The 27392-nt window shown below is 40.1% G+C and overlaps 1 protein-coding gene across 4 annotated transcripts in view; it reads right to left on the bottom strand.

The window, feature by feature from the left end:
• Positions 1-11793: 11793 nt before the first annotated feature.
• Positions 11794-27392, bottom strand: part of Osbpl11 (oxysterol binding protein like 11) — an 80597-nt gene continuing 64998 nt past the window's right edge. For 3 of the 4 annotated variants that reach the window (XM_047565031.1, XM_047565030.1, XM_047565032.1), the window contains exons 12-14: positions 21567-21749; positions 15316-15469; positions 11794-13476 (exon numbers count right to left, since the gene is read on the bottom strand). In XM_047565031.1, coding sequence (XP_047420987.1) covers positions 13411-13476; positions 15316-15469; positions 21567-21749 — 403 coding nt within the window. In that variant the 3' untranslated portion in view covers positions 11794-13410. The remainder of the gene's footprint in view (positions 13477-15315; positions 15470-21566; positions 21750-27392) is intronic. The other variant, XR_007110284.1, reaches the window with a different exon arrangement.

Below are 27392 nucleotides of genomic sequence, written 5' to 3'. Positions count from 1 at the left end.
CAGGTACATGCAGAGGAGAAGCCCAAAGCGTTGAGCACTAAGACATGCAAGAGGGCTGTTCCAGCTGCTTCCTGCTTCAGAGTTCGGTCCAGTCTAGAAAGAGTGGTCTGAGGAAGGCCTGCTGGCTTTGGCCATTGATGACAGCATCACTGTGACAGCAAGGACAGGGGCTGGGCCGCTGTGGGCCAGGAAGTGAAGGGTGGGGCTAGTGAGCAAGGTCAGCTCTTTGAGGGAATAAGGCACAGAGGGTACAACAGGTGGAGGGGAGGCCTGGGATGTTAAGGGCGGGGGTTGCTTGGATTTTAAGATGAGCCACAAACATGTAAATGACCACAGGGAGGAATGGTAGTAATGGTAACAGCAGCACATGGGGCCCTTTCTGGTACCTGCCCCTGTTCTGTGTGTCTTAGGCAAATTCACCCACACGTCCCTGTTTTACAGAGAGGGAAACGGAGAGACCAGGTGGCTAAGCAGCATACCCAAGATCTCCCTGCTGTTACGGTGCTGTGATTTAGACCTACATGGTCTGGCTCCAGAGTCCTTGCTACCAACCACCCTGCAGTGACTCCAGGAGGAGCTGCAGTCAGAACAGAGTAGGGAGGGAATGCAAGTCGGAGCTGGAATCAGTGCCTGAAATGGGTGCTGCAAGCAATGGAAAGGAGCCCTGCCTGGTGAGTCCCAGAGTGCAGACCACATGTAGGTCCCTTGAGACTGGGGAAGCTGGACGTGGAGGGCCTCACTCTGAGCAGAGGAGGAAGGGCAGTGGCCTGTGGCCTGACCTGGGGCTGGAAGAACCACAGGATGGAGGGAGGGAAATGCTGCCAGGCAAACTCAGTGATGGGCTGAAGCTGGAGGGAGAAGACAGCACAGGGCTGATGAGTAAGGGCTAAGCAGAGGAGCCACAGATGGGAGGGGAGCCAACATGGCAGTGGAGGAGAGAGAGGAGACTGACAGGAGGAGGTGATGAGCAGACAGGCTCCTCTGTCTTTCCAGCTGTCTGGGGTCTGCAGCTTCCCCCTCCCCCATTGATGCGCCCAGCAGTCTTCCTGCAAGAGCTTTAGTCAAGTCATTGTTATACTAAAGGAATCCCACGGCAAAGATGCCCACTCTTCTCATTCCTATTCAACATGAAAAAGAAAAAGAAATAGAGACACAGGTTGGAAGGAAAGCAGTGAAACTGCCTTCACACATGACATGATTTTCCATGAAGAATGAACAACAACAAAAAATGCTGGGGGAGAAACTCAGTGGTTGAGCACGCCTGCTCTTGGGACGGTGCTGTGAAGAAAATGAAATGACCAGCCACAGATGGAAAAAAAAAATTTACAAAACATAGATTTGAATCTGGTATAGAGAAACAAAGAAAACAACCCATTTTTTTTTAAAACAGGGAAAAGATTGGAGTGAACACTTTACCAAAGACCTACTGATGACCAAGAAGACATGAAAATTTGCTCAACAACATTACTGGTTAGGAAAATACAAAGCAGAGCCTTCATGAGATACTATCTCTCATTTATTAGGCTACAATTAAAAGATAAAACAAAATAACAACAAATGACAGTGTCAAATGTTGTTGAGGATGTGGAGCAACTGGAATTCTCATACATTGCTGGTAAAATTTAGAAATGTCCCAGTTGTTCTGGAAGACAAATTTGGCAATTTCCTACAAAGTTTCACACACGGTTACCTTATGACTCAGCAATGCCACCCCTAAGAATTTATCCAACAGAAATGAAAACTTGTGTTCACATGTCTGTACATGAATGTTTGTAGCAGTTTTATTTATACCTGCCCCAAACTAGTTGGATACAGTGACCCCCACCTGTAATTCCAGCAGTTTGGGAGGCTGAGGCAGGAGGATTGCAAGTTCAAAACCAGCCTCAGCAACTTAGGGAGGCCCTAAGCAATTTAGTGAGACTCTGTCTCAAAATTTAAAAAAAATTTTTTTTTGTTTTTTCAAAAAGAAAACATAAAAAAGGGAGTGCTGGGAATGCAGCTCAGTGGTTAAGTGCCCCTGGGTTCAAGCACAGGCACAAAAAACAAAACAAAACAAACAAGAAATACTGCCAAAAACTATATACTATGGAAAAGTCCCTCAAGTGGTGAATGTATATATAATCTGTAGGGCATCCATATAATACTACACAGCAATAAAAGGAAATAAATTGCTAATATGAACAACAACATAGATGACTCTCAATGCATTGTGCTAAATGAATGAAGCCAGAGGAAAAAGGCAATGATTCCACTACATGTGATCCTAGAAAAAGAAAAACCAAAAGGACCTAGGGAGAGAAACTGACAGCAAAAGATGATTTCCTGGGGTAATGAAATTGGTCTAATCTTGATCATGCTGGAGAATGCATAACGGTATTCATTTGTCAAAATCCCTTACTATAGATTAAAAGGGTGAATTTTACTGTTTGTAAATATTCCTCAATGTATGAGTTTTTGAAAAAACCTACCATGGCTCCCAGGTTTCTACTTCATCAAAACTGAATTCCATGCTTGACTTTCCGGGCTTTTTAAATCTTGACCCCCACAGCTCACCTTGTGCTTGAAGTAGAGCTGTTTCCTCATCATTTGTTAACAACCTACTTTCTCGGGTTTCCATGACTTTTTGAAAAGATGTGCCTCTCACAGGCAATGTCCTCCTGTCCTCTGCCTCTCCAAAATCACACCTACAATGCCAGCCTTGCCAAACTTTGTTTCTTCATTATGCTACACCGCTCAGGACCCACTCCTTTTTAAGAGTGTGGCTGGCTGACTGCTGGTGTTATTCTGATTTGCAGGTTGCTCATCAACACAAAGGCAGGATGTACTCACCGCTATCCATCCCCCAAATAACACGCAGCTTAGCACACAGTAGGCTGTCCATGCAATGCACCCAGGAGGGAGAATGACCACTGAGCTCCAGAGGGAGGACAGATCCGAGCAGCATCCTAGGAGGTGGGTCTGGAAGGACTTGTGAGGCACTATCAGGGTCAAGGGCAGTGAAGAAAGCACAGAAAGTGCAGGAGTCCCAGAGGTGCCAGATGCTCCGCACAGCCAGGTACCGCGCACACATACTCGGCCCACATACTCGGCCCTGCTTACCTTACTCACCGACAAGTCCTGGATCAGCAGGAGCCGAATGAGTAGAAGCAGGAGGACCGGGGTAGGTAGAGCTACTGTGAAGCTGTGTGTCTGCTAAGAAACCAAGTAACCAATCTGTTCTTTTCTGGTCCCGCCCCTCAACTTGACCACGCCCTCACTAGGCCTAGTCCCAGCTAGCCCCGCCCACCCACTTTTCCTCTCTGGATAGGACAGGTAGCCCAGTCCACCCGAGTGAAACCAACTCCACCACACTGTTGTCCCCGCTGTCCCTTTTCAACCATTACCCTGCTCCGTGGCCCTGCTCGATTCTTAACTCCACAGTCCATCCCACCCCGTCACCTCCCTGACCCCACTCGCCCTCAACATGTCCTGCACATGTCCTCGCAAGTGGTTTCCCCTATAGCCCCGCCCACATCAGCCCTGCCTTTGGTTACCCCGCCCCTTGGCTGTCTGCCCCTCGGTCCCCATAATCTGTGCTCTTCCCAGGTTGGGCCCTTGGGACCGTGTGGATACGCCATGGCTTTGTCCAGAAAGAAGGGCATGTGTCTTGTGCACAGGAGGAAAATCAGGGAGGTAGCCAACAGGGCACCCTGGCAGAGGCACAGGGAACCAGCAGCAGCAGGAAGACTAGGAAGTTTCTATGACCTATACAGTTGTTCTCCCACTTACGGGGAGTCAAAGTCCTAGGGGACAGGAGGCAGGCCTCCAGGGTTTATCTGGTTTAGCCCATCACCAAATTCTTGTGGCCTCTCCCAACTCCGCCCTTTACACCGCCTGCTCTTGACCCTATACACAGGGGCTCTCATCTCTAGGGAGAAATGGGCAATTCCATTGTTAGAGCACAGTTAGGATGCCATGGCTCATCAGGTCTCTTAGACAAGACCTGCCTGGTGTCGCTTCGAGCAGGATAAAGAAAAACTCAGAGGCTGTATTTTCTCAGACACTGGGTAAGGAGGAAAAGAACCCTGTTGCCTAGCCAGCCTTCTGCACTTGTAAACCCGTGCAGGGTGTGCACATGAGAGAACTCTCAGAACCCAGGAAACCCTCCAAGTTGGACACCCAGAGGCGGACAGGCAAAGAGCCCCACAACAGGGCAGCAGCCGGCCTAAGGGTCTGGGTATCTCGTATCAGCAAGCCAGGGGATGGGACAGGGGCTGCCTTTCCTCCCCCTGACTCCACCAGGCTCAGCACAGATGTGAAGCCCTTTGCATGTCAGCATCTGTGCAAGCAAGGCCAGCCTCTCAGTACAGGTGCAGACAGAGGCAATGACATATGTAAGTGACCCAGAGTGGTTGAGAGCCACTTTTAGGCATCTGGGAAGATGTTTTCATACCACCCATGGCCCACTGATGATGTCAGGTTCCTGGTCCTGCCCAGGTGCCCGGGATGGACTGGTGAGTGGACAGGGAGGAGGAGTACTCACCTCCACACACATGTTGCACCAGGGACAGTGGAAGGTCTGGGCTGGCTGTGGAAGCAGCACTTTGGGCACCATGGCATTTGAAAGGCCCTGAGGTACATCCATACCACATATGGCATCTCGGGTTCTGTTTCAAGGAGCCTGCCATGGAAAGATGCGGGGACAGTGGCAAGAGGTCCTTCCCTCACTCTGGTTCTCAGGCATCCCCACAGCATCACTGGGCAATAACAAGCATGGGGAGAAAGTGGGCAAGGGAAGCCCAGTCCCTACTGAGCAAGCCGACCACTCAGGTGGGCTGGTAGCCAAAGAGAAGGGGTTTCCAGCCAGAAGAGCTCTACATGCGGCTCCAGCCTTTGGAACAGTCGTGTGTGAAATGGGAAGGAGGAAGAGTGAAGTGCGTGGTTTGGAAGAGCCTGCTGGCCTCTTGCCAGCCTGCCCAGTCCCCCTTCTAAAGCAACTGGAAAACCCCCTGGATTCTGTTTCTCACACCTCAGTGGCTTGGGAAAGGAAGTGCCAGGTCCTAAGTATGATGACATGAAGAGAAGGGATCCTGAGGCCATCGGTGGGGTTAGCACTTTAGAAATCACCCCTGTAGGCATCAGCCCTTGGGGTGCCACCTCCTCCTCCCAGGGGTCTGCCTCAATGCAAGATGCCAGGGTCTGACAAATTTAGAGAAACCAGGCAGCAGAAGGTGATGAGAAACAGAAGGCCTGAAACCACAGCAAAGGCCCACTCCCCGTTCTGAGCCAGCCACCTGTAACTGAAACCAGAGCCAGACTCAGTTCTGGTCTGGGGAAAACCAGAGCTCCCCATGAGGCCTGGCTCCCCTGAGGTAGGACTCACACACCCTAAGGACAAATGTAAATACCCAGGCTAGAGACAGACCACAGAGGTTCCACCAAATGTCACCAGCTTTACCAGCCACCTGAGTTCCCTGAATGCATCAGGCACTCTAGACCTCTTGCTTGCACATCAGTTTCCCTCTAACTACATATCCTTCTTTCCCCTCCTGACCCTCTCTCTCCAATTCCCTGTCTCTGAACTATCACTATTTTCCCTTCTATCTCTTTGTAAAACCCCTGAGAGTTTGCATGGGAGACTCACAGGAAGGCAAAGAAGAGGTCACTAAAAGTGACCAGAAGCAATACATTAAAAGCTGCACAGAGGCTTGGCTGGAACCATGAATATCTGACCTGATGTTGGGGTGAGGGCATAACATCATGTGAGAAAGGCATGGCTAGGCCTCCTGTTGCCAGAGAAATGAGAGCCACTAGTTTCCTCTTCTGGGTTGGCACCCAGACTGCCATGACTACAGCAGGGAAAGGAAGAAGTATCAAGTTTGACTTCACAGACATTCCAGAATGGGGGCTCTGGCTGCTTCCAGTGACTTCTGAGAGCAACCTTCCCCACTCCCCCAAACATACGTGTTGTAGGGACATCCTGCTCTTACAATGATGGCTTTGTTGGAACTTGTGATAATGTGGATGTTTTGTCCCCAGCGGTTCATAGGCTGGAGGCTTGGTCCCCAGTGTGGCAGTGTTGAGGTGGTAGAACCTGTAAGAGGTGGGGCCTAGAGTGAGGTAATTCAGTCACTGGGGGTGATGCCCTCGGAAGGGAGTCATGTACTTCTCATAGGCTTCCATTAGATCCTGTGAGAGTGGGTTTTAATAAAAAGAGCAAGATTGGTCCCTCCCCAGGTTTCTGGCCATGCAGTCTCTACCCTTTGCATATTCTTCCACCATGATGCTATTCACCATGTTGTGATCAACCTCACCAAAGTTCAGCCCCAGGGGCTGCCAAATCTTGGACTAAATTAAATAAACCTCACCTCTTTATAAAACACCCATTCTCAGGTACTTTGTTAGAGCAACAGAAAACAGGTTAATACAGAGACCATATAATATGGTCTCTGGGGAGATGCCATGGGGAGAAGTTTGGTGATTCTCATCACCTTTTCAGGCCCAGTGCTCAGTGCTTAGCCTATCTCCACTTCTTCCTTTTTGTGACAGAGTTCCAGTCTGGCGAAGGAGGTAGCAATCTACCCAGCTAAATAACTTCCTAGTTTCCCTCATTTCCAGGGTGGGCTTTATGACACAATTCTGGTTAAAGAGTAGTGTGCAAATGTCTATGGAGGATTTCTGGGAAAGCTTTTGTCTTTTCAATCAAAGATGATGCAGTTGGCAGAGCTCTGTCCGACTTCTTTCTGTCTTGAAGCTAGATCTGCTGCTGGGGTGCCACCTGGGACCATTTAGGCAACAAGTTATGCTACCTAGACATAACTTGTGACATTGTTGAGTCTATGTCCTATCCCTCACCTGCCTCCCCCTGAACTGCATATTATAAGAAAATAACTGGGTTTCTATTACACTGACTTGTGTCATTGTATTGGCCACTGAGCACCTGAAACCCTCTGTGTTTGGCAGACTCTTCCTACCATAAGTCTTGGTAAGGGGCAGGGTCCATTTTCCCATCCCAATTGGAGCTGAAAATGGCCAATTACATGTGGCTTCTCTGGCAGTGATGACAGAGGCCTGTGATCCAGGTGACATCGGTTTCACTATAGAACTGCTACCAGCAGCTGAGATGTCTGTGCTGAGATGCAGCGATATCACAGATGTCCAATGCCCATATGTAGTGCCCCCCACCCCCATTTTTTTTTTTTTTTTTGGACTGGGGATTGAACCTTGGGGCACTGAGCTAAATCCTCAGCACTTTTTATTTTAAGACAGGGTCTCACTAAGTTGTCAAGGCTGGCTTTGAAATTATGATCCTCCTGCCTCAGTCTCCCAAGCCTCTGGGTTTACAGGTGTTCGCCACTGAGCCTAGCCAAGGAAATTAAATTCATTAAAAATAGATCAGGGCTGGAGGCATGAAACCGGGTCAAAAGGACAGTTAGTGTAGATAATGATTTGGGTCAGGGAGATGGGGGCTGATTCAAATGGAAATAAAAAGCTATTACCTACAGGGCACTTCTCCCTCATACAACCTTTGACAAGGTTACCTACCTCCAGGGAATTGTTCCTCCCAGTAGAGAGTTGTAGGGGTGGTTATGAATGCTCCTACCCCTGGATGGCTTCTTTCTGCCCTTGGATCTCTCCACCTTTTGGGTCAAGAGGCAGGATCAGGAAGCAAAGGCATGAGAACAAAGGAATTCTAAAATGTATAGAAGAGGCAGGACACCCCCACTTCTTGGGACTCCCAACTCTGGTGCCCTTTTCCCCTCAGAAGTCTGTCTCTGTTCTATCCTTTTAAATAAAACTTGCTTTCTACACTTGCCTTGGTGTTTCTCAGGTGTTCAATCTTCACAGGGGAAAAGGGGACTGGGCCCTGATTTTCATCACTGGTATCACTGTCTTAGCATGACCTGATGGTGGAGTTTAGGGCCTTCTGATGTCCAAGAAGTCACCCCTTGGATAGGATACATGCCCCAGCCCAAGTGAAGGATCAGTGGCTTCACCTGGTTTGAGTCAGACAAGTTGCCTGTTTCCTGGAAAAACAGCGCAGGCAACCATTACCATTGACACCCATACTGCAGAGGTGTCACCTCTGAACAAAGCTAGTGGGAGTCTAATAATATGTTGCTTGGTTATGTGACCTCTAAAATTGGGGATTCTTTAAGTTTACTGAAAGCAAGTAAGTAAAAAGAAGTGAAGCTAGAGGATACGTTGAGCTTCTCCTCAGTTTCATCATCTACCAGGGAGCAGCTACGCGCAACCTTACCCTTCTCCCCTGATCAGAGAAGAAAGCGCAACCAGCAGAAGTGAGTGTCAGCTGCATAATTTAGAAACCAGCACCTTCAGACCTGGGGAGGGATGCGAGGGTGACTTTTTCCCTTATAAATAACCCAAAATAGGGTATTAATTTGGAGACCCTTGAAGTCATCCCCCTTATTTCTGATGTGACAAAAGAAGCCCAGAGAGGCAGTTAAACCTCATAGTCATGATTAACAGCTCGCTGGTAGCAGACCATGGTTAGAACAGAGCTCTAAGTCAGTGTGGTCTCAGTAGACTGCTCAAGAGATGAGACTGCATTACAGAAGGAACAGCTAAATAAACTCAAAAGATGAACACTGGGAGAAATGGTGCTCAAAACCTGAAGCACTGTTTGTGTGCAGCTTGGGCCATCCACCCCATCCTGTATGAACAATCAGAACCAAGACCAATGACAACATAGTGAGGCAGATTTTGGTTCAAAGAACTTTCTTGCTGGTGATGTTCAGATAAAACAGCTGCTGAAGAAGCTGATGGGAGGTTGTCTAGGGACTGAAGGGTAGATGCCTCTCTTTGTCTCTTTTCTCTATTGGATCCTATTTCTCGTATCTTCCCAATTTCTGCTTCTTCCCACTCTCCTAACATTTTGTTGGAGTATGTACTTTAATAGCTTCCAGAAAAACTGGAATAAAACACTTTAAAATTTTACATGTAAGAGTCATTGTTTGGATAAAATTCTAGGCAAATGGGAGATAGTGCTCTTTTGCTTTTAGCTTTCAGTAAAGTTATCAAGAAGTGTGGTCACTGATTCTAGAATTTCATCTTTATCCTTAATGTTATGACATTTCACAATGATGTGCTTTTGCTTGGGCTATTATTTTTCCTTTCACGTGTAGGGTATGCATGGCATTTTCAACTGGGTTCATGCCATTTGGCTCTGGGAAATTAAAAAAAGAAAAGCAAACAAAAAACCCCTAAACTTGCATTCCCTTGTTTTTCTTCCTGCAACCCCCTCAGTTCTTTCCTATTTTATATCTTTTGTCCTTTTGTTCTACTTACAGAGATCTTTTTCTTAATTATTGGTCAGTGCCCAAGGGGAGTGCCACTAAAGTCTGAACAGCCTTCACTGATTTTCCAATTTCACATGTTGGGAACATCGAATAAAAACCTTTGAAAATATCTGTAATAGATAAGGACTTCTTTTGCAGTCCAATTCTGGACCAAGTTAGGATTTTATAATGCTAGAATTTATATTTTATTAGGATTTTCACTTTCATATGTATGAGGTTTGTCAGACTCTTATTTTCCGCCCAGTACTGGGTGCTGTGTCACATCCCCAGCCCTTTTTATTTTTCACTTTGAGACAGGGTCTTGCTAAGTTGCTTAGGACCTCACTAAATTGCTGAGGTTGGCCTCAAACTTGTTATCCTCCTGCCTCAGCCTTCCCAGTCGCTGGGATTACAGGTTGAGAGTCCTGGCTATCTTTTTTATCCCAATCTGGTAATCTCCACCCCCCTCTTCTTTTTCCTACTATCCCTGGGAAATCCCAACTGAATGTTCCATTCAGTAGCTGTAAAAGTCCGTCACAATAGCTCCTGAAATAATCACACCAATATTCCTTTCTCTGGGGGAACATATTGAACAGAAGTTAGCTCTCATCTGAAGGCAATATATTTAGCAAAATTTTAGGCTTAATTAATAATTTCTCTTAAGAATTAATCTGTATCAGTTGGTTTACCAAGTCCCAGATGTTTATAGTAGAAGGAAAGTTTAAGTGCTAGAATTAAGGGGCAAGAGATTCAATGCTTTTTTCCTTTCCAATTTTGGTGACAACCAGGTATATGAGGTAATAGGGTAATGGTGGTCATAACTTGCAGAGTTCAGTGAATCAATATGTGTATGCCATGCCTCACTGAGTAAACAATGTAAAATTACCATCAGGAGCTTAAAACTATCTATTTAAAATCCAATTAATTGGAACATGACCGTGGGACTTAAATACAAATATTTCACAGAAGGTACAGTGTGATAAGTATTATAAAAGTGGTAAAAACAAAAACAAGTAAATGGCTGAAACAATCACATTTGGTTACACTCAGGCTTGGACTTTTTTTGTGTGTGTGGTACTGGGGATTGAACCCAGGGGTATTCTACCCCAAAGCTACATCCCCACCTTACCCCTTTTTTGATATTGAGACACAGTCTTACTAAGTTAACCAGGCTGGCCTCAAACTTGTGCTCTTCCTACCTTAGCCTGTGGATTTGCTGGGATTATAGGCATGTGCCACCATACCTGGCTCAGTCTAGTCTCGGACTGCTTTACGCAACTTCTAATAGACAGAGGGAAGTGTACATTTAAAACTTTGGCCCAAAAGAAAAAAATGTGTAACACTGCTAAAAAGATCTATTTTGCTGGCTAAACAATAACAAGTTGCAGATAAATAACCCAAACCCAAACTTCTAGGTCTTTTGAGGTGGATAAACTGCAGTTTCTGGAAACAGATATTGCTGCTTCTTCACCCTGGAACCTCCCTGGCTCTAGGAAAGCAATAGGAGGTCAAGATAGGGATAAGGTAAACAATTGTCACAATGTAGTATTCATTCATTGCTCTTAAAGAATTTGGCCCAAGGCTGGGGTTGTGGCTCAGTGGTAGAGCACTTGCCTAGCCTGTGTGAGGCACTGGGTTTGATTCTCAACACCACATATAAATAAATAAAGATCCATCAACATCTAAAAAAAAAAAAAAAAAAAAGAATTTGGCCCAATAACATGGAGAGACTACAATTCTCCTAAGTATATTATTTTCTGCAAGAGTTTAAAAGCTTCTATTTCAGTAATTCTTTTTTTTTTTTTTTTTTTTTTTGGGTGCTGGGGATCGAACCCAGGGCCTTGTGCTTGCAAGGCAAGCACTCTACCGACTGAGCTATCTCCCCAGCCCCAGTTATTCTTAAAATGGTTCAACAATCTAAAGAAATAAATGGGCACTCAAAAGTTTCAAACAACAAAACAAAAATCTCTGGCTTCACACATTTTATCCTTGATCCAGTACTTTTGAACGTCAAACATTTTTATTCATTCATTCATTTATATATGATACTGAGAACTGAACCCAAGGGTGATTAACCACTGAGCCACATCCCCAGTCTTTTTAATATTTTCTTTAGGTCTTGCTGAGTTGCTTAGGGCCTTGCTAAGTTGCTGAAGCTGGCTTTGAACTCACAATCCTCCTGCCACAGTCTTCCAAGACTGTATTACAGGTATGTGCTATTTTGCCCGGCAAACATTTTATTTAAGAAAGGTCTTGCTAATAAGTTGCAGAGTGAGGCTGACCTCAAACTTGTGATCCTTCTGCCTCAGCCTCCTGGGATGCTAGGATTAACAGACATGAGCAAATCGGCTACATATTTTAATTTTTAAGAACTCATTGAATTATTCCCTAAGCTGGAGATTCCTACAGGGAAGTATTTGAAAAGAAAAATCAATGGTTCCCCAGATGAAGAGGGCAATAATTCTAATAAATATAAACTTTCCTTTTCTTTCTATTCATAAAACAGACAAATGCATCATTGCTCTCTAGTTTTATTATTTTTCAATTTTCCCAACACATGAACTATAGCTCATTGAGATTTTTTTTCAGTGCATTTCACAGCAAAAATGAAAAGGGAATCATTAAAATGGTTGTACATAAACCAATTCTTTTTCTTATAATTTACAATTTGTTGAAAAAATTGTTTTGTTATTTTCATCCTACTAATCCCCCCAACAGAACACAATTTATCAGAGCACAAAGCTTAAACTTCTTATGATGATGCAACAGACACAGCCATCTACCACGGCTGATGAATAACAGGTACGTGTTAGCACACTGATTGGAAGACCACATCAGAAGATACAGAGTAAGGCACCACTCTTGGAAAATTAAGGTAGCTTGCAGTAACAAGTGCTGAGCACCATAAGCAGGTACTCAATAAATACTTGAATGAATGATGAAAACCATAATTAGACCTATTCTTTTAATTGCCAGCAACTCTTCAACCTCAATAAAATACTGATTTAAAAAAAGATTTGTACCTGAATACAGCTTCCTGATATCTTTTTTCCTGATATCTTTTTATTACTTTTCTTAGCATTTAAGTTTCCTTGAAAAGAAAACCATACCTTACATGTGCTCAGTCACATATATATGTATAACTCAATTACTGACAAATATGAATAGTCATTTGTTTTAATTTTTGAATGAACAGAGGTAAGATAAGCAAACTTATCTAGAGGGATAGTACATAATACTGAATATTAACCTATAATTGAAAAAAGATAAAGAAAAAAGTAACAGTTTTATTTTTCAATATTTGCTATTTTCTTTAATGCCTTAGTTCTTTAAAGGCCAAAATCTCATCATATTGACATGAACACATTTTAAAAATTGTCTCTCAAGTGTAATATTTAATAAAACTAGGTATTGAAAAATGTTCCGAAATTTTTCAAGTCAATGTTGTTTTCAAGTATATTAAAATGCTCAGAAGAAAAAATTCTCCATGGTTATAATTCTAATCAATTTATAAATATACTTTTTAAAAGAGTTCCGACAGAGGTGGATAATGGATAAGTTCCTCAGACACAGGCACACAGTCTTTTTGAAGAAAAAGAATGCCTTGTTACTACAACCTGGTGATTTTTTAACACTGATTTCAGGCACAATGGCTGAATCCACTTCTGGGTCATGTTCTTCCTCCTCTTGGTTGGTTTATAAGAGTAGTGAATACTTCAGTTATGGATAGAAAGCAAAACACAAACTCTGAAAGAGACTTCACTTTTCACTACAAAGAAATCAAAGTCACTGAGTTCTCACTGTCGTGTGTATCCACTGCCCCTGTGCAAAAACAGGTATTCAAACAGCTTTAAGGACCAGGAACTGGATAAAAGATTAATCATCTAATAATTCAGGTAAAAGGTTTTAAGATGGTATTGCTCACATCACATGAACAGGTTGGTGAGAGGTCCATCGTGTTTCTTTAACACTTTGGTCTTGCTGCAGTATTATAGTGCTCGAGTAGGTACATTCGTGTTTAGTTTCCACCGGCAATCAGGAAGCAGGTCACTCAGTGCAATGAATCCAGTCCAGGAGGGTTTGGGGTAAACAGAGAAGAACCTCATTTGGTCAAGTCTTAAGAGAGCATGTGTCACTCTGCTGCTTGTGCTGCTGGAATTACTTTCCAAAGGGGTTTGTGATAAACCCAGCCATCTCCCTGAAACAAGGAGAAAGGTAAAGAACAATTCAGTTAATATTTTCAAAATCAGAAACCAAAACTAGAACACCACCTTCACTGAAATGGAATTCTATTTTCACATTTAACAAGAAGACTTTTTGCAAAGGTATAAAACCTCTGTGCTTAAGATGTCAAAAAATGCCTGCAGTTTGGCTAGGATTAAGTGAGATCTAGCACGGGAGCACCTAACTGGTGACCTATGAACATTTTATTTTGCAGAAGTCATGGCAGCAATTCTGCCAGTTTTGCCAAGATGCTACAGATTGAGCTTCTCTCAGTTATGGGCCACAGGTGGATCACAAAGAGATGGTCATGAAGGAATTAGCTGTTTTCCCATCTGGCATCTATACCATCCAAATGCTGTTTGGGGGTTCTTTCCTGACTTCTTTGGGTCCTGTGAATAGGATACTGCAAGGAGACAAAGAGCCAAAGAGTGAACTAGAAATGGGAGAAGAGAAAATTGAAGAAAGAAGAGTTATAGTGAATGTCTGCTGCAGCACAGTGGGTTGGAACTTGGCAGAGTTAAGATCGGGTAATGAAGATTGTAGTTCACTATGTATAGGACTAGGGAAAGTCAGATGTGAACTATGTCCTTACCCCCATGTCTCCTTCAATTTACTTGTATTTTTAGAAATATTTAATGTATTTACTCTTATTTACCTTCTTTCAAAAAATGATAAAAGGATGGCAATTATTTGGCTCACAGTGACAAGGATTCCCTCCTTAACTAAACTAGTCAGGTTCCTTTGAGTTGTCTTTTTGTGTAAGCGTCAATCCTTGACCTACTGAGCTCAGATTTAGCAAAGAATCCTGAGGACCAGTTTACTGAGAAAACACCACCCAATTCTTCGCTCATCCTCAATACATAACAAGTACCTGTTAGTAATTTTCCATCCATCCCTTCACCCTACCTGTTGGCTCTCACTCCCCACTTGTTACTACCATGTTCAGAATTCACTGCAATCTATCTTCTACTGCAATAATCTTGAATAAAGTCTTCCCTCCTGTCCAAGCAATTTCTCCTTAACAATAGCAACCACGAGGTTATTATGTTAAATCACCTGGTAGATAAATCTCTCTTTTTTTTTTTTTTTTTAGTGCTGGAGATCGAACCCAGGGCCTTGTGCTTACAAGGCAAGCACTCTACCGACTGAGCTATCTCCCCAGCCCCGATAAATCTTACACTGTTGTTCGAAAAAGATGTCAACTAATTGCATTATAGAATTTTAGATTTAGAAGTAAAAACATGCTTTCTGATCATTTCATTTTACAGATGAAGAAATGGAGGCTCTGAGAAGCTAAATGAATCGCCCAACTTCACCTAGGAAGGGGCAGAGCTCTTTTCAGTGCGTCCTCAAAGGCTTTCCCCTCATACATACTTTCTTCTTTGATTTTTACAATGTGCTTATTTATTCACATTATTTTTATAGCTGAAGAAACTTAGGTTAGAAGTGGCAAATAAACTATCCAAGGTACATTCCTGGGCTCAAACTTAGCAAATATGACTCCAGGATGTTCTACTATACTACAAAGCCTTCCTATTTATGTTTACATACAACCAGAAAATTGAAACATACGCTTATGAGAATATAACCAATAGATTCTAATGGGAAGGGTATAATAGCAAAAGGGGGAAAAATGGAAGATCTATTTACCTACAGAGATCTCTCTCTCATATATATACATCAGAGGGAGACCACAGGGATGTTGAACTTCAATTTTTAAAAATAAAATGTTTAAGTGATCTTAAACAAAGCCTAGTAAGCCAAAGTTCTAAGTAGATACGTGAGTGTCAGCCTGAATTCACACAGAACGTACCTCTTTAATAAAATATTTGGTTTTCCAGGGTGTGCCTGTTTCAGTACGGTGCCTTTCTTCTGTCCTCTGCCTTTCTTCCAGTGTTCGTTTATGCTCTGTGGCCTTATCAATTTCAGACTCCCTCAGAGAGTCTGTCACATTTTTCCACAGTCGCCTAAAATCCAAAAACTGCATATTTTACATTCTTTTTTAAAAAGATAAATAGCGGTGATACTTTCAAAATGACAGTAATTTCTAAAAATTACATTTCCTAAATCAGATCTGCAATTTCATGCTTATGAGTTACCAGAATACTAACACCAAGGCCCTAAGGTTGATTTCAGGTTGCTGCTTCTTTTTAAATTAAAAATAATTTTCTTCCTCTCCTTTTTTCTTTTCTTTTCTTTCTTTTTGGTACTGTGGATTGAACCCAGGGTTTTTTTTACCAGTGAGCCACATCCCAGCCTTTTCTACGTTTTATTTTGAGACAGGAACTCACTGAGTTGCTTAGGGCCTAAGTTGCAGAGGCTGGCTTTCAACTCACAATTCTCCTGTCTCAGCCTCCCTAGCTGCTGGGATTATAGGTGTGCACCACTGTGTGCAACCCATTTGTATTTTTGAACATGATGGATTAACAGTGACCAGATTTATTCTCCTGCCTTCATCAACTAGACAAAACAAAATGAAACAATGGTTTTCAGATATTGAATAAAAGTCAGGGTTGCACAGTGGTGTTTAGGAAAAGGAAATGAATGAGGAGAATCCTATGAGTGCTTCAACTTATTACCCAGAGAATTTACAGGCCACAGGGAAGGTGAAGCTGAAAACTTAAGCAAACTGAAAACATCAGAACAATTATTTTAGGGAAGAGTAATCTGCTCAACAAATGGTGCTGGGACAACTGGACAAACAAATGAACTTATCACACCACGGATAGAAATTAACTCAAAAGGGATTATATTCCTAAATGTAAGGGTTCCAACATTAAAACACTGAGGAGAAGGTACAGAGAGAATCTTTGAGATTTTGAGAGATTTCTTGGATACAATACCAAAGCCACGCCACAATTCATAAAAACCACTGATAATACTACTTCATCAAACGTAAACACTTACACTGAAAAAAATCTCAATTAAAAAAAAAAAAAAAGAAAGCTGGATGCAGTGGTGCACTCTTGTAATCCTAGCAGCTCGGGAGGCTGAGGCAGGAGGATTAAAACTTTGATGCTAGCTTCAGCAACTTGGTGAGGCCCTAAGCAACTAAGCAAAAAAAGCTGGAGATATGGATCATCAAGCACCCTGGCTTTCAATCCCCACCACCACTCTCACACAAAAAAGAATAGTAGTAGAACAGGAAAAAACTGTAGAATATATATACAATAAAGAATTTTTATCTAGAATTTACAGAGATCTCCTACAACCCAAAAGGCAGAAAATTCAACAGAAAAAAAATGGGTAAAACATATAAAAACATATTTCACTAATGAAGAAAGATGGCTAAGAAGCATTTGAAAATATGGTCAATATCACTAGTCATTAGGGAACTATAAATTAAAACCATTACTATTTCATACCACTAGAATGGGTATAAGAAATAATGCTGACACTATTAGCAAGGATGTGGAGAAACTGGAACCTTAATACATCTCTGGTAGGAATGTAAAATGGTATAGTTATTTTGGAAAATAGTTTGGCAGTTTTTCCAAAGTTTAAACATAAAACTACCATACATCCCAGCAACTGTAAATGTAGGTATTTATCCAAGAAAAATGAAAGTGTATCCACACAAAGATCTGTATAATATTTTCAAAGAAATATTATCCATCACAGTCTAAAACTGGAAATGTCTATCAACTACTGAATAAATGCGTAAAATGTGTGATTCTGCAATAAAAAGGAATGAACTGATACATATGCTACATCATGGATAACCCTCAAAAGTATCATGCTAAAGAAAGAAGGCAGAGCATAAGAGATGGTATACTGATATATATAATTCTATTTGTAGAATCTAGAAAAGACAAATTTACAGAGATAGTAAGTAGATTAGTGGTTACATGGGGCTGGGAATGAGAACGGAGTTAACTGTAATTGAATGAGAAGGATCTTTAAGGTAAGATGAAAAGAGTCTAAAACTGATTTATGGTAATAATTCACCACCCAGGAAATTTACTAAAAATAGTTGAATTGTACACTGAAACAGGTTAGTAGTTTTATAATTTATAAAACAACTTTATAAAGTTGTGGGTTTTTTTTAATGTGGAAATTTTAATGTCAAAGCAAGGACTACTACTGACAGATAAATAAGAACATTTTATAATGATCAAGGATCAATATATCAAGAAGACGAACCAATTCTCAATGTGTATGCCCCTAAATAACAGGGTTTCCAATAAAATGAAGAAACTTGCAGAACTCCAAGGAGAAATATTTAATAATAATTGGTAATTTAATAACTGATCTCAGTTCATAGAATAAATACATGGAAAACCAGTAAGATTATAGAGAACATGAAAATTACTGTCAGTTCTCTTGTCCTAAGTGACATTTATAGGACACTCACCCAATATCAACAGAAAGCACATTTGTGTCAAGTACACATGTAACATTTATCAAGATAGAAAATAATCAGGGTCATAAAACAAATCTAAAGGATTAAAAAAAATATAAAGTATTAAAGCATACACAGTACATTTGTTATGGTTTGGATGTGAGGTGTCCCCCAAAAGCTCACGTGAGACAATGCAAGAAGGTTCAGAGGATAAATGATTGCGCTATGTGAGTATTAACCCAATCAATGATTAATCTCCCTGATAGGGACTGAGTGGTAACTGAAGTGGTAGGGTGTGGCTGGAGGAGGTGCGAATTAGCAGTGTAGCTTTGGGGTATATATTTGTATCTACCAAGGGGAGACCTCTCTCTCTGCTTCCTGATCATCATGTGAGCTGCTTCCCTCTGCCACGCTCTTCTGCCATGATGTTCGGCCTCACCTTGAGTCCTGAGGAATGGAGCTGGTTTTCTATGGACTAAGACCTCTGAAACTGTGTGAGCCCTCAAACTTTTCCTCCTCTATAATTGTGCTGGTTGGGTCTTGTAGTCACAGCAGTGAAATAGCTGACTAAAACAACACTCTTTGACCAAAATGAAATTAAGTTAGAAATTAATAATGAAAAAATCTGGAAAACCTCCAAGTATTTGGAAATTATTAATAACATTTTGAAATAACTTCGTAAGTCAAAAACATAAAAAAAACAGGGCTGGGGATGTAGCTCAGTGTACAGGACTTGCGTAGAATGCATGAGGCCCTTACCCCCAGCACTGAAAAAAATCACTCTATCCATCATGACGGAAACTAGAAAATATTTTGAAATGAAAACATATTAAAAGTTGCAGAATATAAATAAAACAGACCTTAGAGGAAAATATATGGCATTAAATGTTTAAGAAAGAAAAAAGAAAGAAAGAAAGAAAACACAACCCAAGGGTTAAACTCTGGCCCACTAACAATTTTTGAACATAAATTTTTATCATAACTTAACAAGGTCCAACTGTTCACTTATTGTCTATCTGTGTCTGCTGTTTTCATGCTATGATGGCAGCGTTGAGTAGCTGTGGTAGAGACCATCTGACCCTTAAAAATTTATGCTCTATTATTTTATAGAAAAAACTTTTTCTCTCCACTGGTTAAGCTGCCAGTTTAAGTAACTAAAAAAAAAAAAAAAAAAAGAAAAATTAATACTAGCAAATGAAGAACAAAGTAGGAAAAAATGAAGTAAAAAAGAGGGAGCAGAAACCAATTAAAAAGAACACATAAAAATCAGTGAAACTGTCAGGTGCAATGGCACACACCTGTAATCCCAGTGGGTTGGGAAGCTGAGGCAGGAGGATCACAAGTTCAGACAGCCTCAGCAATGGCAAGGCCCAAGGCAATTCAGTGAGACCCTATCTCTAAATAAAATATAAAATAAGGCTGGGGATGTGGCTTGGTGGCCAAGTGCCCCTGAGTTCAATCCTTGGTACCCCCCCCCCCCAAAAAAAAAAAAAAAATCAATGAAACTAAAAGCTGGTTCTTTCATTAAAATTAATATACTTTTAATTATACTGATCAGGAGAAAATATTTTCAATATAAAGAATGAGTACTTACATATCCTATACATATCAAAAAAGTAATGTAAATTTATGAACTAAATGCCAACAAAATACAAATTAGGTTAAAAAAAAAAGCAAATTAGGTAAAAGGAAAATATTCTTTAAAAGACAAACTACCAAAGCTTACATAAGAAATGGATAACTGTACTAGTCCTATGTAATAAAGATACTGAATTTGTGGTTAAACACTTTCTCCCGAAGAAAATTACAAACCATATACCCCATGAATACAGACCCACAATAAATCCGTAACAAAATTTTACACCAGCATCTCTCTCTCTCTCTTTTTTAAGTTGTTGACAGACCTTTATTTATTTATTTATATATGGTGCTGAGAATCAAACCCAGTGCCTCATATATGTTAGGCAAACGTTGTACACTGAGCTACAACTCCAGCTCCTCCAGCATCTCTTTAATGTCTTAATAACGGATGCTTGTATCTGCTTCTACATTAAATGTGTTGTGATATATTGTTTTAGTTAAAGCACAGCAAGAAAATCTGACTTCACAGATACAGTTGAAATAGGGAAGACTATTTTAACAGATTTTTCAAGGAACTCAACTCTTGGATACTGTGTCAAAACTCATGAACCGGTAGTTTTTCAAAGGTTAGCTACAATGCAGGAAACTAAAAAATGTCAACTGCTTTTTCATACTGCTACAAGAAACCCACTGGTTAAACTTACACCCTGAATGATCATTTACCTATGTATAACTTAATATCATGATTGGTTATTTGAAAAATACTAAGCTGTCAAGTTATACAGATTGTTCAGATGTTGACATAACTTTATCATATAATTTGGGGGAGGTAACTGGGTTTTAAAACCAGGGGTGCTAAACCATTGAGCCTCGACTCAGCACTTTTTTTTTTTTTTTAATTTGTAATTTGAGACAGGGTCTCACTAAGTTGCTTAGGGCTTCACTAAGTTGCTGAAGCTGTCCTCGAACTTGCAATACCCCTGCCTCAGCCTCCTGAGTCACTGTGATTACAGACGTGTGCCACCATGCCTGGCTCATTATATAAAATTTTTAAAAATCCACCAATTTCATTAGAAAACTCTGCTTGGGAAGCTTCCAAGTTTACAGTGGCAGACACAAGTTTTTCAAAATTCTCATTTTGCCCTGGAACTCAAATTTTATTATTAATAACAAATATTATCAATTGTTTTTCTTGAAATGATACATTTACATCCTTCATTTGTAAGAAAAGTGGCCACCTAATATTGAAATTAGAATATCCATATCTTGTTAATCATTCTTTTAAGTAAAAATGGTATTTCATAGAAAGATTAGTTTTTACTTGTGACTCAAACAACTGCATAAGAGCTTTTCCTCCAGATAATCTTTATACATCTTCAGGATCCAGCACAAGTGCTTTATGTATATGCCAAATTTGTTTCACAGAATACTAAATAACTGTGTACTCAGAGGTTCAGATTTAATAAAAATAATCATTTGTACTGCTTTTTTGAGAACATTTTATTTTGTTTTTGGTACTGGGATTGAACCCAGGAGCATTTTACTAAGCTACATTCCCAGTCCTTTTCATTTTACTTTTGTTTTAAGATAGGGTCTTGCTAAGTTGCCCAGGCTGGACTTGTACTTGCAATCCTCCTACCTTAGGCTCCAGAGGTGTGTATCATTGTACCTAGTAAAACTCATATTTTTAAAAAACTGTCACTACATGGCAATGAAAAATATGACTATTTGTTTTATTGATTAATTTTATATCTCTTTGAATTCTAATTACATTGAATGATTCCCTGTCCCCACAGTGGGCAGTTCTTTATCTATAAACTTTCTTTCTGTGTTCTTTGTCTATTTTCCTATTGGGATGTCCTCCTTTTTTGTTAATGATTTGTAAGAGTTTTTACGATAATGACAGCAATCCTTGATTCTTTAATGTTAATATTTTTGGCTCAGTTTACAAATGTTCGATACAATATGTTAGCTGGTAAGGGGCTAAAATGCATCAGATCACTTCAATCTTTCTAATTTAGATGAAGAGGAAGCTGAATCAAACTGGTGAACTGACTTGCTTGAGGTCACAAATTAGTTAAAAGACCTAGATTAAGATTCAGAGTTTCTGATTTTCCTGGATGGATACAAAGATGACATACCTGGATTCAAATGGATCCTGCTTCTCCAGTGGTCTTACTCTTTTCTTTGTCACAGCCAATTTAGTCAGGTCCACATACTTTGTCTCTCCATTGCTATAAGTGAACTCGAGAATACTATTCCATTCCCCTTGTACTCTGCATACCACAGTGTTGGTAATGTTGTGCTTTACTTCAGCTGTAACCCTAGAAGTCAGTAGAAAATAAAGATATATTCTAATAAGTGATACTGAATTTATTTCTTAGGATTCTGAAGCCCAAGAACACACCCTGTATATTCAATTTAAATGAGTTAAAGAGCTCACTTCAATTTGTCAGTGTCAAACAAACTGTAAATTCCATAACAGCTTCCTAGATAATTTTTTCCAAGATCAATTTTAGTCTTTAGAAAGAATATTAGGCATCAAGGCCAGGCACTGTGACACATGCTAGTGTAATCCTTGTGGCTCTGGAGGCTAAGACAGGAAGATCACAAGTTCAAGGTCAGTCTCAGCAACTTAGAGAGCAACTTAGTAAGACCCTGTCTCAAAAAAAAAAAAAAAAAAAGTGCTAGCCATATGGTTAAATCCCCAGTATACTGCTGCCCCCGAAAAAGAATAACAGGCATCAAACCAGAGACTTTATTACCATAAATAAAGTATAATCTTAAACATTTTCTTCTTTTATTAAAAAAAATTATATGTAGATAGACACAATACCTTTATTTAATTTATTTATTTGTTTTTATGTGGTGCTGAGGTTTGAACTCAGTGCCTCACTTGTGCTAGGCAAGCGCTCTACTACTGAGCTACACCTCCAGCCCAATATCTCCTTCTTTATTAAAGTCTAAAATACCACGACACTACAATCTATTCAACTTATTTTTACAAGTCCTATCTAAAAATATGGAGTCTGAATATATCGAGTTTTGTATTTAACCATATGTTATGGTTTAGGTGTCAGGTATCCCCAAAAAGTTCACGTGTAAACAATGTAAGAAAGTTTATAGGTGAGAGGTGAAAATATTGCGTTAGGAGAGTCTTAACATAATGAGTAAATTAATAGAAAGGCAGAGATTAACTGGGTGGTAACCGTAGGCAGGCAGGGCGTGCTGGAGGAGGTAGGTCATTTGGAGTTTATATTTTGTCTGTGTAGAGGAAAGGTCTCTCTCTCTCTCTCTCTCTCTCTCTCTCTCTCTCTCTCCTTTCTGATCATCATGTCCTAAGCTGCTTTCCTCACCACATACTTTTGCCATGATGTTCTGCCTATCTCAGGCACCTGAAGAATGGAATTGACCATTTATGGACTGAGAGCTCTGAAACCCGAATCTCCAAAACTTTTCCTCCTCTAATTGTTCTCATCAGGTCTTTTGGTTTACAGCAGTGAAAAAGCTGACTAAAACACCACACAAACATAATTTTAAATTAAACATAGAAACTAGACAAATCAATAAGAAGTAGAAAATATAAAATAATACATTAATATTTTTAAAATATATTGGTTAAAACAAAAATTAAAAGAGCACTGTTGTATAAAAAAATTCACTATCACTAATAAAACTTAGAGAGACCTCAAACTCTACTGTTCAATTTTAATGAAGAATTATCTTGCTGTTTACCAAAAAGCAGCTGCACTGATGCAGCTCAAATGAGGGTTAGGAATAGGAATAGGCTTAATTTTTTTTTTTATTATGGCATTATAGTTACACAAAATTGTGGAGGACACAGGGACACACTACCACTGAGATACATTACCAGTTGCAGTCTTTCTTTTTTAAAGACAGGCAGGATCTTGCTAAATTTCTAAGCCTAGATCTATAATTTTTTTTTTTTTTTTTTTAGTGTCTCAAATCAGTAAAACTTTATTCACTTCCATCTTTCACTATTAACAGAAAACTGGAGAAAGCAAAAATGTTGTGTTTTCAAAGATAAACGGCCTCTTTACCCAGAAATCAAAACCTCAAACACAACGGGGATGATAAAAGCACCCTCCCCCACATCCCCTGAATTGACCCTTGTCAACTGACAAAGCCTCCAGGGACACTGAATATGGCCAATTCAAGATAAGGGCCAAGGGGGCTGGGGAGATAGCTCAGTTGGTAGAGTGCTTGCCTTGCAAGCACAAGGCCCTGGGTTCAATCCCCAGCACCACAAAAAAAAAAAAAAAAAAAAAAAAGATAAAGGCCAAGAAATCAGACAGATCCATTCCCGTGATATAAATCTGAACAGAAGCTACACGAAGGGTCAAGTGCTTATATTCTATAGGACATAGGAACCAGGTGGCTACTTATAAAAAAAAAAACAAGATTCATTTCAGGCACTTTTTTCCCCTCATTTTGTTTTTAAGTCAGTAAAAGAAAACTGGGTCTGAGAAACAGCAGCAAGTTTGTGCATTCGTCCTTTTTTGTTTGTTTTTGTTTATATGTTTAATTATCACACTGCTGGCACACTTCATTTGCATGAAATTCTGCACATATATCTACTAATTGTAGTAAAGTTATTTGCCCCCTATGGGGGGGGGACCCTACTCTGGAAGATAATTTTCACTGAAATCTATCCAAACTTTGTTAAGTGGATTGTGACAAGATCATAAATGATATGAAAAATAACATTTTAACATTTGGGCCATCAACTTAAGAACCGGTTTGCATATTAACAAAAATTTTTTTTTTTTTTTTTTTTTGCGGTGCTGGGATACACAAATTTTTGTAATTTTTAAAAGGTAATATCTCCTACCCTCATATGGTCCTCAGAATAAAGCATAATGAACAGGAAAGAAAAAGAATGCAACTGAGTGCTAAGCAGAACATCTTGCCAGAAGTAATGAAGGTAGAGTATATACCAAAGATCAAGTGCAGAATTGCATAGGGCCAACAAGATAAAATATGTATTTTTCACTTACACAGTGAAGTGGATTTTGCAATTACAAGTTGCGTTAAATGCACCAAATAAAGCTCCTAAAATTGGTACTACAAGGTGCTACCTTAAGTTTTCAGGCTGCAACTGCATAATCTTAAAATGGTCCCTTAACTTTATTTATTTATTTTAACATAACACAAGGAAGGTGTTAAAACTGGTGTACTAGCTCAATAAAGTATTCCAGATTTGGGAGGGATTAAAAGGGAGATATTCAGAACCCTTCACCACAATCCCCCCAACTTGATCACAGTGGGTAATGATGTGCTTTATGGATGTGGTTAGTCAATGACACCAGCTTGACGAAATTTTTCTTTCTGCACCAAATCTCACTGAGTTTTCTGGTCCCCTTGGCTATAGGTCTACAATTTTTAATGAAATATTTTAAGTAGAACACAGGTCAGATTAGAAAGGGTCAATTAGACAGAAGGTCAAAACTCAGGGGAACAATGGCAAAGGTTAGATCTAATTAGTGTTCCAGAGATTATGGTTTAACTGATTTCAAAGAGAACTCAATGGTCTAAAGGCAACAGTACAGAAATCCTAAGAAGCATTTATTAGGTAAAACAAAAGAACTCGAAAGACAAAGTGGAATTTAGGGATTCCACAGTTTTTAGTCAGTTTGTCTACAAACTCAGAGCTCAAAGCAGAGGTATGAAGAGATCAATAAACAAATGATCCAAGAGCCAAATCTTAGAGATCAAGGACACAAGGGCTTAGCTAGGTACAAGAGCAAATCAAATATTCAAAATCAAAAGGAGTACTGTACTTCACTGGACACAACATCTATACAATCTGCTTACCATAAGGTAGAAATTCTGGGTTGTGCTGAGGCATATGAACTTAACTAATTGCATTGCTAAGGATTTGTTGACAGATGAATGTTTCTCATAAGTTTCTTCCATATTCTTCTGAACCATAGCCAATTCTTCCACTTCCTTGAAAACTTATCTCTAACCAATAGCACATGAGATGACACTGCACCACATCCCTTCTCCATCAACCCAGAATTATAGTTTCAGAACTGAGGAAATAATAATCTAATTCTTACTTGATCTTCATCATTTTTTCCCCCTTGAGACAGGACCTGCTAATGTTGCTCAGGCAGGCAACAACCACTCCTGCTTCAGCCTCCAAGAAGCTGAGCCTACAGGTAAGCACCCCTACAACTGGCATACTTGATCTTTCTTTATTGTCACACTAGTTTATGACGTCATCCTTATCTCCCACAAGCCATTCCACTCAGAAAATAATCAGCCTAATCCTTGTTCATGAACATTGGGTTTATGCAAGTGCTTAGAGCAGATGCCACCGTAAAGTGCAGCAACAAGAGATCTGGGGCAGAGGTCAGGAACCACACATCCAGAGGGCAGGTTATGAGGACTGCAAGGAAACACAAAGAGGAAGAAGGGTTTCACTCAATTTGCTAAAATATTTAATTTTCACAACCATTTAATATGGTGTTGATAAACTTCTATAAGTGGACACAAGAAAGAAAATTCTTTGGATTCCCAGGTCAGCCTATCTCTTCACAGCTACTTAACTTTATCACTGTAGCATGGAAACATTCAGAAATGGTCAAGTAAAAATAGTGGGTGTGGGCTGTTGTTCCAATAAAAATGTTATTTACACAAACATATGTCAGAACCAGATTTGCTGAAAGGGCTATAGACCTGCCAATCTCCAGTCTATTTAAATTGCACAAAGAACTTCCACAATGATTTTTTATCTAATTCATTTTACATACCAACATCTTGACCCTCTACTTGACAAGCCCTTCCTCTCTGGTTACACTCCTAGAATATCCTTCAAGAATCAATTCAAGTACCACCTTTCTCTGGAAGCCATATCTTATCTTCTAGCCTAAACCCCATATTTCCATTACGTTTATGCAGGTCACTGACTCATACAGTCTGTGTATTCTGATTTGTCATATACCCCAAAAGACCATACGACTCTCATCAAGCTGGAATGGGTCTCATCTCTCATATGCACAATTATTACTCAGCAGGTGCCTTAGTAAATAGAAGGTGCTTAATAAATGTCTCAATTGATGAATGAAAAAAGCTTCGAAAGAGCTTAAGTGATATGTTCACAATTAATATTGCTACCTAGAATGAAAAAAGTGTGAGCAAAAAACATAAACAAGAGGCCAGTGGTCTGGCATTTGCTGAACATTTACAATAGGCTAACATTTACATAAATTAACTTATCAAGGCTTATGACTATCCTATTTCTAGAGATGAGGCTCAAAAATTTAGATTAATTGTCCCAAATTGCACAGCTAGGAAACAGTAGGTCAGGATTTAAATATAGTTCCCAATGGACTCTAAAGTCCAAGTTCTTTCCAATACTCTAGGTACAAGTTTCCTCAAATCAACCTGACCTCAGGTCTGACATTACCATCATTTTGTAGAAGTGATACTGGAGAACTATTTTGCAAGAAAAGAGAAATTAGGGAAATATCCAAAAAAATAAAGTTAAGTTCTGCTCAGTCAATTCTGTCACACTGCTTCCATGCAGCAGTCTGGGCTTCCTGCCCAAAGACACAGTATAAAGTTTAGGGATTTAGGAAGGAAAATCTTTCGCCAGAGTTTGAAACCATCATACGAAAGATACAATAGAAAGATATGCCAAGATTAATATGAGGCAAAATGTTAGTTTTGGTAAATGTTGGGGGAAAATCTGAAAAATTCATAATTCTTTAAAAGTATCACAGTTCGAGCAAAAAGAACACGGTATATGAATCAGATAGACTAGTTCTGCTGAGGGCCTGAAAGAGCCTCAATTGCCTCATCTATACCATGGAACTCTCCCTCAATGAGGCTGAGAGACTTTAGATAATGTTTATAAAAAACTTATTACTTGTTTTAAGTAAATTTTCACATGTGGCCACTCAGAGGAGACAAAAAGTTAAAGCTGTGATCAAAGTTGA

Source organism: Sciurus carolinensis, chromosome 9 (genome assembly GCF_902686445.1).
Source record: "Sciurus carolinensis chromosome 9, mSciCar1.2, whole genome shotgun sequence".
Lineage (NCBI taxonomy): Eukaryota > Metazoa > Chordata > Mammalia > Rodentia > Sciuridae > Sciurus > Sciurus carolinensis.
The sequence above is the reverse complement of the archived record's forward strand: the minus strand, read 5'-3'. Positions and strand labels throughout refer to the sequence as shown.